The following is a 12,653-nucleotide window of genomic DNA, read 5'->3' as shown; positions in this document are numbered from 1 at the left end:
ACTGGTCACAGGGCACCACGATGAGTGACTGCCATCAATTATAATCCTCTGGGTCCGACCACGGAGCCAATTTCCCAGCCAGAATCCTGGCAAGATGAGAGACTAGGCTAGCATTGTATTTTCTGTAACCCAGTTGCATTCCCCTCCTCACCCCCATCCCTCTTATATTAGTCCTTTGCTCAGACGCTCGGTATTTCCCTACTGGCTTTGTCATCTTTTTGGTTCATAACTCTTAACATCTACTAATAACATTCAATTTGTTCCCATTTCACAGACGGGATTGGGGCACCAAGAAGTTCAGTCAAAAGAATACACTAATTTTGTGTACCCAATTTGGGTTGCCTAGAACAGGGGTAGCCAGCTTGCAGTCCCAGTGCCACAAGTGGTATGGGTATGCAGCAGATTGAGGAGGAGGCAGAAAGCAAAGCAGCAGATTGGACAGGGGAAGGGGATTGGAGGGGGGCTCGAGGAAGGTGAGGGGCTGATTTGTGGCACGCTTGCCAAAAAGGTTGTCCCCCGCTACCCTGCAGCATGATTTTTTGGCACATTTCACACTGTACAGCACTCTCCATATGTTCAAAAAGCAGCAGTTCAGTTGCTGCTATGGGCACACAGCGCTTCTGCAGACCAGACAGCAAGATCTTAATTTGGGCATCCAGAGAAACAGTGGACACCTGTAATGAGCTTGGTTTGAGAGATTTGTTCAGCATCATCACACCACACAGGATATCTGAGGTAAGGCAGGGACGGACGTGAGTTCTCTACGTCGTTGTTTCTGAAAAGTGCGTTACAAGGATATTTGAGAGGGTTGCAAGCAAACTTTAAAAATGGAGCAACAGACTTTAAAAATTAGATTTTCCTTTTAAGGAGAAAAATGTGGGAAACCAGGGTTTTTTCCATTGCAGGTTGGAACCCCACACATACCCCACCCTGTCCCACACACCCACCCTCTGCCCCACATATTATGGAGCTGGGGGCAGGGACACTGGGTCAGGAGTGAGGGGCACTGGGCCGGGACTGGCCATCAATGTTTACAAATGGGTTCCGGTACATAAAAGGTTGAGAACCACTGCTGTAGGTCACTATGAAGCTTATCTAACCATAGAAGTGTCCTCTCTCTTCTTACAGTTGTGCTCTTGCCCTCCTTCCAGTTTCTGCAACAAACAAGGCCAGCAGTTTGCTAGCAGCATCATTCAATAGCAACCTTAGAGCAGGATAGAAAAAATAGCATGGGACAGGTGAATTAAAGACAGTCTTATGCATAGATCCAAGGGGAACAAAATCCAGTTTTCCAGAGTTAGTATTGCCTGTGTATTCCCTAACTCTCAAGGGTGTGATGCAGAAGACTTCTTTCCAAGATTTTGGCTGCAACTTCCTAGATTTGAAAAAAAGCAAAACTGAAAAACAGAAATTCTCTTATGCGGTATCATACGGATATGGACGTGAGTCACCAGGAAGGTTGGAAGCCATCATGCACAGGCCGCTGCCACATGAGCTAACCAAATAACTTACAGCAGCAGTAGTTGGCTGTTATCCATATAAGGGTCATAGAGAGGAAGGAAGCACTTGGTTTGCCAGGGCTGTCACAGTTATTTGCTGATAGCAGAGCAACAGTGAGGTGTGGGGATCTGGAGCTCCATTCCACGCTTGAAAATACCAGGTTTTAGTTGAGGTTATCTTCTACCCTTTTTCCTCAATCTGAACTCCTTCTGCTCCATCCCTTCCAACTTGTCCTGCTCTAAGTCCACTGACTCCCTGTTTCTGTCCCATTTTCCACCTCTTCAAGACTATCCCACTAGTCAGCTTTCTGACCCTTGTACATGTACATCTTCCCTACTGCCTATAAGGAGCAAAACAACTCGTTTTGGGCAAACAGTCTGACAGCCAGGTATCACATACATTACCAGCAAGGAGGTGGGGGATGAGGTGTTTGCCTGCTCTTCATTTCCAATGATGCACAGGGCTGTGAGAAAGCCTGGATGGGATAGGCCTCAGGTAACCCAAATAGGTCTGGTTCTGGTTTTCAGAAGTTCAAATACACACTGCCTCCTGACTCCCTGTAGAGCTACCCATGCTTTGCAGCACCTCACATCCTCTATCCACCTGGAACTGTACCTCATCACCTCTTTCCCACCCCCTTCCCTATCCAGGGACTGTCTGCTGTGCACCTTCTCTGTGGGCCCCAGACTCTGTAACAGAAAGACAGTGACTGACTGGGCTTGATGAGCCTGCATCTTATGCACCACTAGAGATATGTAGAGCTGAAAGTCACCAGCCTCTTGCATTTAAAAGGACTTGCAAGCCCCTAAGTCTCCTTCCCTCCAAGCAGGGTGAAGGGGGACCCTTTTCAGTGAGGAAGTAAGGTGCTATGTAGGTGCCTTAGAGCTGGCCATGACAACACATACCTGTTCACCTCCAGAATATCATCAAGTAAAGGCGGCTGCAACCTCTTTGCTGCCCTGTCATGGATCTGTGCAAATGTTCCAGTGCATGGTTTGTAGTCTGTGGGCCCTTTCAGACTGGGAAATGCTATGTGCAAGCTCTGAGTCTGGGGATCTCTCCTAGGTTAGCACGAGGCATTTTACTCTGGTTTGGGAGCTCCTGTGTAAAGGTCAGACTGGGCCTGCAGAAGGGACCTGGGACTTAGCTACCCACAACAGCTTTGTTCTGCCTGGCCAGCTGGTGAGTTTTGCTTTGGGCAGGAACTGTTTTAGAAATAAACAATTCTCCCGTGGGAGGGCACAGTGGATTAAATGCACCCACCAAAATGGTTCAGGGACTCAAACTGTTTCTCAGTTGGCAAAAATACTGTAACAGGTCTGCTAGCTCTTGCGCTCCTCATCCATGTTCTCCATGTGATTTTGAGAAGCCATGGCTTCAGAGCAATACAGTTTGGCCTCTTCCAGTTTTGGCCCTTGGGGTGCACCTCATCCATCATTTCATAACTGCTGCAAGGTTGTGGGCCATGTCAGGAAGACAGCATGCTGTCATCCCCTGCCATCCCAGTCTCGAGCTCCCACACAACTCTGCCAGCAGCCCCTAGTCCTGCCCTGCAGGCTCCAGACCTGGAATCCCCAAGCAAATCTGCCAAAACAGATCATATTGTTTATACTGATTGCATTGTGGAGTGCTCCTTCTAAAGGAAGTGTTGGTTATATTATGACTTAGGATATATAAACTAGGACTGAATATAGCCATGGAGAACAGGGAACAATTGTTCATAGGCCCCATGGGAGGGAAAGGATGTGACTTCATAAGTGGCTGCAATTCTTTTAGGAATCTGAGTGCCAAATCAATGTATACAACTTGGAGGAAAAAAAAAAAGGAAATTGCTTCAGTCAGACCTTCCAGGTATTTTACAGACAGTGCCAAGAATTTCAGAAGATACTTCTTGTGGGGACGAGAAATGAAACAGTGAGTGTCAAAAGAGAGATGATTCTTCATCATTAGGGCACCAATTACTGTCAGGACTTGCGGGTTAGAGGCAGGGATGACTCAGGAGGTGGGGGGCATAGGGGATGCAGCCCTCTCTTTTGGGGCACTGGTATAGAGGGATGGGATACTCAACTCAGAAGCCAAATGTCTGATAAAATCCAAAACTGAACTCCATCACTGCACTGGAGTTAAATATCCCAGAGCATCCTAAAAAGCCATGGAAAGAGTTAAGATTTGACTTTTGGTTCAACAGCAGGGATGGGGAGGAGACTGGAGGTTCAACAGGGGACAAGCTGAGGTACTGTGAGGGGAGAGTGTGACACATGTTAGGCACAAGCACTCGTGAACTGTGAGCATCATTCAGAACAGCTGCACCATAGCACCAGTGACAGCTGGGCCCTTACCAGCATAAACTGGCTCTGCCCATCCTCCAGGTGTATTCCAGAGTGCTGGAGCTCAGCTTTAATGTAGTAGATTGCAGTAGCAGGTGCAGGCACTAGGCAGGTAACTTACCCTCCTCTGTGAAGCTGCCGTCTTGGACAGGAATCACAGTGAGAATGCTGCTAACTGGCCACATCTCCATTTAACACAGAGACCCCAGACCCTACCCTGCTCTGGGCTTGGCTGTAGTGCATTTGAAGTGATTCTTTTGCATGCAGCCAGCCACTGCAGACTTCTCCCTGACACAGTGCACCATAATATTTGCCCGAATTAATGTACTCAGTTCTCTGGTGGGGTCTCCTACAGTGTATTGCTCTACTGCTGAGCTCTCAGGACTCACTGTGAGACACCAGGAGAAGCTTCCCAGCCCCTGCTCTCCTGCAGGTGAAGTTTGCTGAGAGGAGATGGGAGCTGAACAATACATAAGGTAGGGCTTTTATTTTGGAAAACCATTAGCGTCCCTCATGTTGTTGATCAGATGTGAGCAAACGTGTGGAAAAAGAAGCTTCCTGGTGACTGAGCCAAAGACCGCCCAGGTTTCCAAGGGTTTATGAGTGTTTGGGACTCGGCAGCTGTTTGTAGACATTGTGCTAAAAAATATGCAAAAAATCCTCCGGAGAACCTGTGACCAGCCATAAGAGGATCTGCAGTGTATCAGCCAAGGGGCCCACGGAGCACGTCGGTCTGAAACTTTCGATTCCCGGACTCTCGCAAACATCCTTCCTGCTGGTACGGTAGAAACATCAGCTTTCCCTGCACGCAGCACTCAAAGCCATGTTTGGTTTTTTTTCTCCTTAAGCTAAGCAAGCGATAAAACCTGACAGACCTTCGTTGCTAGATCAGCTGTAGAAATAGGTCACTACTCGGAGTAATGGAAAACATTTCCCACCTGCTCTTGTCTCAACACTATGCAAATGCTTTTGCAGTTTTTTCTCCATGGACTGAGTCATTCCAGCCAGTACTTTCTCTTTTCGGAAAGAGTCGAGCATTCTGGGTTGAGGGATTTGGTGCTGTGTACACAGTCCTGTTCCACTTTTTTATACTGCCCTCTCCTTTTCCACAGGGGCAGGCCGGATTGCCTCTGAGAAGCTACATTCAGTCCCTTGGCACATGTGGAATCATCACTAACAGGCAGAGGCAAGTTTTCCATGTTTGCTCCACTGCACCAAACCAAACCCGTAGGCTAGGGCTGATTTTCCTTTGGAAGTTAGAGGGAAATCAGATAAGGAGGTGGTGACACACAAAGCTCCTAAGTAATAAATTGATCTCACTGCTTAGGCATTTTCCATGGAACATTTTTGTCCCATCATATCTCAAAACTGGTTTGTTTGGAAACTCCCAAGTTGCTGTATGCCATTTGGTTTTCTCTTGGGAAAACTAGTCTCTTTGTCAGGTTTCTGCCAGCTGTAATACTTCCTAAGCCAGTGCTTCTCAACCTTTTTAGGCTCAATACACCTCTCAACAGACTCAAGGCACCCCTCAGTAGATCCAAGGCACCCCTTAGAAAATGCCAGCTCCTAGTTTTTACTTGCCTTCTGACTACAGAACAAGAAAAGAGTAATTCTTCTGTTGCAAAGAACTCAGAAGACCACAGCAGGTCAGAATGTCTTTAAAGATTCCTGTTTGAAGTTTCCGAGTTTATCTTGTTAATCATGTCTGCACACTTGAAAGGATCTCCAGGTACCCCAGGGTGTGTTAGTACACTGACTGACAATCATTGTCCTAGCCAGTATGCCTTAGCTCTTGGGTGGCAGGGGCACATTCAGAAGCTATAGGTGGCTAGCTGGGTCTTGTCTAAGCTAGCAAACCTCCTAGCTATACTAGCAAATGTACTGGAGCAACTCCATCAGGAATGAAAGCTGTTCTACAGGCAGAACCCAGGCCTTGTGACATCTAGGCTGGCACAGGTGTATATGTCTGCTCCAGGCAAAGTTAGATGACAAGGCGGTAAAAAAAGCCTGCCTCTTGACTATGCTGCAGTTTTGGCACCCATTGCTCCCCCAGTGGAGCTGCAGTCAGGGCTAAGTTATGCCAGCAGAATTTGCTGTCTGGGGGCAGACCTGGTGTGTGAGCTCTCAGCAAGAGTCTTACTTTCTATGTTATATTTTGTGGTGACTGGTACCTGGGTGTCTAAGCAAGAGTTTTGGTTTGGTGCCTCCAGCAATGCCATAGCAAGCGGGGTGCGAGCAGGGCGACTGCCCTGGGTGCCGAAGCAAAGGGGTACCAACAGGTGCTACCCAGCGGAGGTGGGGCATGGGATGGAGCCATAAGCAGTTTGTTTTTGTTTTTTTTTTGGGGGGGGGGGGGCAGGGAGGTGGGGACAGGGGAAGGGCAGCCCCCGCCACTGCGTGCACTACTGGGGACATGTGCCCCCCAGATCTGTGTGCAGGGCAAGAGTGGGCTGCTGTTGCAGGCTTTTCCCCGGGCACCAAACTTGGTTGCTACAGCACTGGCCTCCGACATTCTTTGCATCACTGGCTGAGGAGCTATAACTTGAGAGCCAGGCCATCCTGGAGGGTTTGTTTCCCTGTGGCAGGGGCTTTCAGTGCACTGGTGCAGGAAGTTTTTGCCATATTGGCAGGAGGCTTGCGTTCCTTTCTGCCTCTGGATCAGGGGGAGAAACTGCCTTGTCCCTTTGTGTATGTAGAATTACTCTGCGTGTGTGTGTGTACACAGAAGAGTGCTTACTCTGTGACTCACATGCACGCACTGGATGTACTCAGGCATTGGGCACTTGAATGTTGTACATAATTGCTTTGATCCTGATCAGATTTGCAAGGGGGGGGGGAGGGAAGAGCACTTGAATTCAAGTGACTTTTTCAGCATACCAGAGCCAGCTTCCTTCACAGGTTGTGCATGTTTCCTCCCTCTGTTCCCCACCCTGGTGCAGGCCCTGATTGGTGGACTGCATACCACCAGCAACTTGGCAAGGATATAAAACTGGTACCGCAGCACTGAAGACAAGCAGCACTGTGTCTGTGCTTTTTTCCCACCCTGAGTCCCAGAGCAGATACGTCTGGGTAGCTCCGCTTGCAGTGGTGTTTTGTAGAAAGGCCCTGCAGTGATGTGGCTTCTTCTTGGTGCTTTGGCCTTCCTGCTCCAATGGGCCACTACATACAATGCTGTACCGTAAGTCACAGAGGGGAAGGGTTTGGCTCCAACTCCCCAATCCTGGAAAGGAGGAGGGAGAGGGCAGTTTTGAGGGAGGGAGAGAGGGAGGAGCAGGGCCATGTGTAGGGGGGGAAGGGCATATGGTAGCCAGAGGCATTAACAATTGCTTTACACAGAGGCTTCCCACCCTTGCATGCGAGACTCAGCCAGTCTTACGTGAAAGGATGTAAAGCTTCTGTGTGCAGCAGTCCTGCATGCTCTCATGCTGCCAGTCAAGCTGGGCTGGTCCTCATGATGCACATTATCAGCCCATCCCAGAACCGGTCCCCTGACTGCAAAAACGCACCTTTTTAGATTAACCCAACCTCCACTCAAGTTGTGTCCCTCTCTCCACAGGGGCTATGTGGTGGTGCTACCGGTACAGCTGACCTACCCTTCTACGGAGAGACTGTGCATGGACCTGGGAGCTACGAAGGAGCTCCTGAAGCTCAACATCACTCTGGAGACCAAGGTCAAGACCTACCAGCTGCTGGATGGGTTCACCTGGGATAAGAGACAGTTCAAGTGCTTCAGCTTCCAGGTAAGGATCAGGCAGGGTGCTACAGGCAGGGCAGCTTCAGCAGTGAAGAGGACTTGATTCACAAAGACATTTAGTCAGATGCAGACGTACTAGGGAAACTCTCTCACTGCTGCTGCTCCCATGGGGATGTGTCTGCTGGCATGACTGCACTGGCTGCATGACTGGGTGCAAACCTTTGTGTTCACACATCCATGTTTATGTCAGTGGTGCTGAGAGCTCCTGGCCTGCTCTCCTGGGCCTGGAAGAGAGTATAGGAGCCAGAGGGAAAAGTGCAGGCAGGAGCAGGCAAGCAGATACTGGTCTCTTTTTACTAACTGCTACCCACCTACAGCAGCAGGGGAGACAGCAAAGCAGGAGGCAAAGGATGAGAGTGGCTATGCAAACGGAAGGCTGATTGCCTAGCACCACTTGGGTCCTATGGGCCACCCCAAACACCAGGGGTGGCTGAGGCAGGTGGCAGTGGCCCAAGGCAGGGTATTTGTCCAGCGGGCAGAGGGGCTGGCCCTAGAAGAGCTGTTGCTCAGACTGCCTGCCTGCTGAGGCAGACCTTGCTGCCATCCACATCTGGAAGGTGCTCCGCCCCAGCTGAAGGGTAGGGGCAAATAAGCACCCATGTAGAAGGCCTACAGTAATTCTGCAGCCAGGTGTGAGGTCTCACATTCTCATTGGAAGAGGGGTCATAGCTTGCTGCTGGTTACGCTCTGCATATGCATAGTGTTCAGGCTCCTTGGGGGCCCTGTCCATTTACTTCATGAATGCCATACCTAGAAAACATAGGTGTGATTGCAGTGACCTGGTTGTACACCCTCACTCCCCACATGACTGTGGGAGCAGCAAAAAGGGCCGTCAATAATTTCCTTGTGTATACACATCTGTCCTGATGTCCAAGGCAGGGTCCATGTTCAGCTGCTGTAGGAACAGCACCTCTTAGATCTAGGCAGTGCCTGGACCGACTGACCTCCGTGATCTCTTGGGGTCTGGGGAACTACAGGATCATCATTGCTGGTACAGCATATCCCGATGGCAGCACCTGTGTCCATGTGCACACAGTGCAGGGATGGATGCAGAGGACTGAGCATGGCAGGACTTCTCAACAAGTGCTGTAAAAGCTTTATAGCAGGGGTTGTTGACTGGGGGTATGCATACTCCCAGGGGTACTTAGGTCATAGGGGGTATGTGTGGGTGGGGATGGAGAGTGCCCTGGGGTGCAGCAACGGTGTCTCCTCTGGCGTGTTCCCACTGTTCCCCTCTTACCCAGGGAGGGGGAGCAGCGCACCAGATGTCGTTGGCCCCAAACAGCACACTGCAGCACCTCCCCTGCCCCCTCCCCCCCCCAACAGCTCATTCTCTTCCACCTCCTTCCTGGAGAGTAGTGAGGGTATGAATGGGGGGCAAAGGGGGCAGTGTGCTTCTGTGCCCACTTCCAGGAGCAGGGCCGGGGGGGGGCCAGAGCAGTGGCATCCCTCTGCAGGCTGTACAGGCACTGCCAGACTGCAGGGCTCACACACGGCAGTCGCCGTTGCCACCCACTACCCCGTGCTGCCGCCATCCACTACCCCGTGCTGCCGCCGTGCCTGTACTGCTTTCCCATGGCTGGTCACGTGTGTGCAGCTCAATTGGCTGCTGACAGGCTGGGCAGGAGGCCCATCAGCAGCCCTCAGAGGAAAATGGTGTGGAGGTGGCGGTGGCGTGGGGCGTGTGGTGGTGGTGGTGGTGGCGGCCACTGCATATGAGTTCCTCCCCCACTCCCAGGCACTGCTGCTATGCACTCCCCCCAGGGCGGTATAGGGGGCATGTACCCCCAGCTCTGCGCAGACTGCCACTATGGGCTGGGGGTGTGCCAGGCTCTTCCCAGCGGCAGGGGGGGTGAGCCATGCTGCACTTGGACCGGGTGGTGGTGGCACTGGGAGGGGCTTGGGGGGGGGAGGGGGCTATGGTGAATTCTGGAGTTGCTGCAGCCCTTCCTGTAGCTCCACTCCCAGTGCTGCTGCTGCCTGCCCTGACCACAGCCTGGCCTGACCCCCTGCCAGGAAGAGCCTGGTGCTGCCTCAGCCCCAGCTGGCCCCACATACAGATCTGGGGACATATACCACCCCCCCCCGCCAATCCCACATGTCCTCCTGGGGTGCACACAGTGGCAAAAGCTGCCCTGCCCTCCAGATAAGCCACTAGCAGCTCCACCCCGTGCCTGCCCTGGCTGTGCAGCGTCTGCCCCAGCTCCATGCCCTCTCTCACCACGGAGGCCTCAATCTGTCCCTGTCCCCGCCCCTTTATAAACAAGAAAAAAATATAAGGGCATACAGGGGTTGAAACTTTGAGTCAGAAGGGGTACACTTATTAAAAAAAGTTGAAAGCCCCTGTTTTATAAGTGAACAGTTTCTGGGTATGACAGATAGGCATATCAGACAATGGGATTATAGCCATTGACTCAGTGCGGGTGTAGGAGGAAATGAAGAAGAATGCAATTCTACCATACCTGGAGAAACAATAGAAAAAGGAACACCAAGGGCTTGTACCCCAACAAGGCTTTGTTCAGTGCTGTGCCAGCCACCAAAGGACAAGGCTGCTGTTCTTCATGCCAAACTGCCTCTCCCTAGCTGTGATCTCCATCGCTTACACAGAGCAGCTGCACAGCAAAGCAGTGCCCTAGGTAGTGGTCACTCACAGTGCGCAAACCTTGGTTGCCTGGGGCATGTGGATGAGGGGTGGAGAGGACTGGAGCAGCTGAACTCCAAGAACACCGGCCTCCTTGGTCCTTGCTAGGCATTCTAGTAGTAGGTTTCTTATTTTCCCATGAACTGTGCACTACTGGGAAGTATAGGTGTAGGTGTAAGACACACTTTTGCTCCAGAGTATTCTCAGGTTACAATGGAAGAGAAGCGGAGAGGATACAGTAATTACACTGGAGAGAGTGGTGTTCTCATGCCTCAAGTTGCTTCTGAGAAAGTCAGAAGTAAGTTTCCACTGGAGAACATTACCTTGGTGTTTTTGTCATGAAGCTTAGGTTAGATATTAGGAAAAAAGTTGCTCACTAGAAGGGTAGTAAAACACTGGAACATATTACCCAGAGAGGTGGTAGAATCTCCATCCTTGGAAGTTTTTAAGACTTGGCTAGACAAAGCTTTGACTAGGATGATCTAGTTGGGGATGGTCCTGCTTTGAGCAGGAGGTTGGACTAGATGAGCTCCTGAGCTCCTTTCCAACCCTAATTTTCTGTAATTCTCTGTGTCCACTGATATTGCCAGCTTCATTCAGGCACAACTTCCCTTCAATGCATGCTGACTCCTTTGCCACCTAGTGGCCAGGTGCTGCAGTAGCACCTACTTTGAGCCCTGGGTTTGGGAGGGCGGGTTGTGAGCCAGCTCTTTGCTACAGAGTAAAATCCAGGGTAAATTATTCCAGAGCAAATGTGCTACGTGCCCACATCCATCAGGTGATCACGTGAATACCTGATTTGGGCAGGAGTTAACCAGAGGGTTTTTTTTCCTGTGTGGCCCAGGTCCCACCTCCTGAAGGGGGCGTGAAGGAAGTTGTCCACATCCAGATGTTTGTAGATGAGAATAAGATAGATGAGAAACAAGTCCTGATCCAGAGCATCAACAGTGGTACTTTTGTGCAGACGGACAAGCCCATTTATACTCCAGGCCAGCTGGGTAAGGAGCCAGGTGTTGTAGAGACCTGCTCACTTGGTATCTGGGTGTGTGTACAGGCCTTCATCTCAAAACCACATGGAACAAATGTATTGAAATGACAGATACTACCTCTCTCCCCAACCCCCATCTCCTGAGCTCACGTACTCCTTTTCTTCTCTTTCCACTCCCTTCCTTACTCCTACCTGTCTAAGGCCTGTTATATTCCCAGCTATTTTATGAGGAAGAAATGATGATGATTCAGGTAACAGCCTGATAGGGGGCCTCAAACCTGTGTGCAGCCAAGGCCAGTGGGGAGGGACTGATAGCTGTGCATGGAGATCAAGCAGAGAGCTGCTAACGTGCTTTGTCCCGTTGCAGTGAGGTTCCGCATCGTCACTCTGAACAGCAGTTTCATCCCGTTGAATGATGTGGTGAGTACAGCTGCAGGGAGGGGGAGATGGAAGAAGAGGGAGAGTACAGAGGAGGATGGGGGTCATAAGGAGTAGGCAGGAGGAGACCTTGCTTTGTTGTTCCCCTGCCATCCACCCTTGTCTTTGGGCCAGGTGGCTTGACTCTGGAAGCACTGCCAGCCTGGCACCTTGCAGTAGCTGCAGGAATTTGGGTTTCAGAGAAGGGGAAAACCTCAGGTCTCTTCTATAAACTTCCATCTTGTTATAATCCAGCCCAGACTCAGTTCCAAACCAGGATCAGGCAGTTCCTAGGAGCTGCTAGTGCACCCTGCTCTTTAAGCATTGTGGCCAGCTGTTCCCAGAAACCAAAGCACCTGAAGCTCCCCAGGAGACTGGCAGAATGATTAGCAGGTTGCAAGCCCTTGGGAAACTTGTGCAGGAGACAGAGGAAGGCAGATGAGCCTCAGCTACTTTCTAATGCTTCTATAATCAGCTTCCTTTGGAGGCTGTGGAGAGATGTGGGGATGGCATCAGGAGATCTGACAAAAGGCTTGGATCAGTAGCTGGGTGCTCCCAGGCCTCAAGAGGAATGGGAGGGGCCAGTGTGGGTCAGTGCTGTGGAACAGTCAGGCTCCTACTGTGGCCTCTACTGAGATGGTGCAGGGGGTGCGGCTGCATCCCCCTCTGGCTCTCTGAGCTCACCAGCTTGTCACTGCAGCTGCTAGCAGAACTCAGGGGGTGAATGCTCCACACTCTCCCTTTCCCCTGCCACTGTGGGAAGTGAGTGGTGTCTATGTTCACCCCCTGGGTCTTGCTGGAAGCTCTGCTGACAAGCCACAGAGCGCAGCAAGCTCACTGCATGAAGCCAGAGGGGGTATGATGGCACACACAGGTGCACCTCCCCCTGTCCCCAAGGTTCTCCACCTTGGGAGGAAAAACCTGCAGCTTCCTTATAGGCTCGGCAGTGCTACATTGGATAGCACTACAGAAGAAAGAGACTTGGGGGTCATCATTGACCACAAGATGAACATGAGCCTGCAATGC

The 12,653-nt window shown here is 51.0% G+C and overlaps 1 protein-coding gene across 3 annotated transcripts in view; it reads left to right on the top strand.

The window, feature by feature from the left end:
- The window catches only part of A2ML1 (alpha-2-macroglobulin like 1), a 57,269-nt gene that overhangs the window by 7,273 nt on the left and 37,343 nt on the right, over positions 1 to 12,653 (top strand). For 2 of the 3 annotated variants that reach the window (XM_019544144.1, XM_019544142.1), the window contains exons 2-5: positions 6,767 to 7,005; positions 7,384 to 7,567; positions 11,067 to 11,220; positions 11,578 to 11,630. In XM_019544144.1, the coding sequence (XP_019399689.1) occupies positions 6,941 to 7,005; positions 7,384 to 7,567; positions 11,067 to 11,220; positions 11,578 to 11,630 (456 nt within the window). In that variant the 5' untranslated portion in view covers positions 6,767 to 6,940. Of the gene's footprint in view, positions 1 to 73; positions 736 to 6,766; positions 7,006 to 7,383; positions 7,568 to 11,066; positions 11,221 to 11,577; positions 11,631 to 12,653 lie in introns of those variants that run through there. The other variant, XM_019544143.1, reaches the window with a different exon arrangement.

Source organism: Crocodylus porosus, unplaced genomic scaffold, assembly GCF_001723895.1.
Source record: "Crocodylus porosus isolate Cpor-Errol unplaced genomic scaffold, CroPor_comp1, whole genome shotgun sequence".
In the NCBI taxonomy this organism is placed as follows: Eukaryota; Metazoa; Chordata; order Crocodylia; family Crocodylidae; genus Crocodylus; species Crocodylus porosus.
This window is presented reverse-complemented; position numbering and strand designations above follow the sequence as displayed.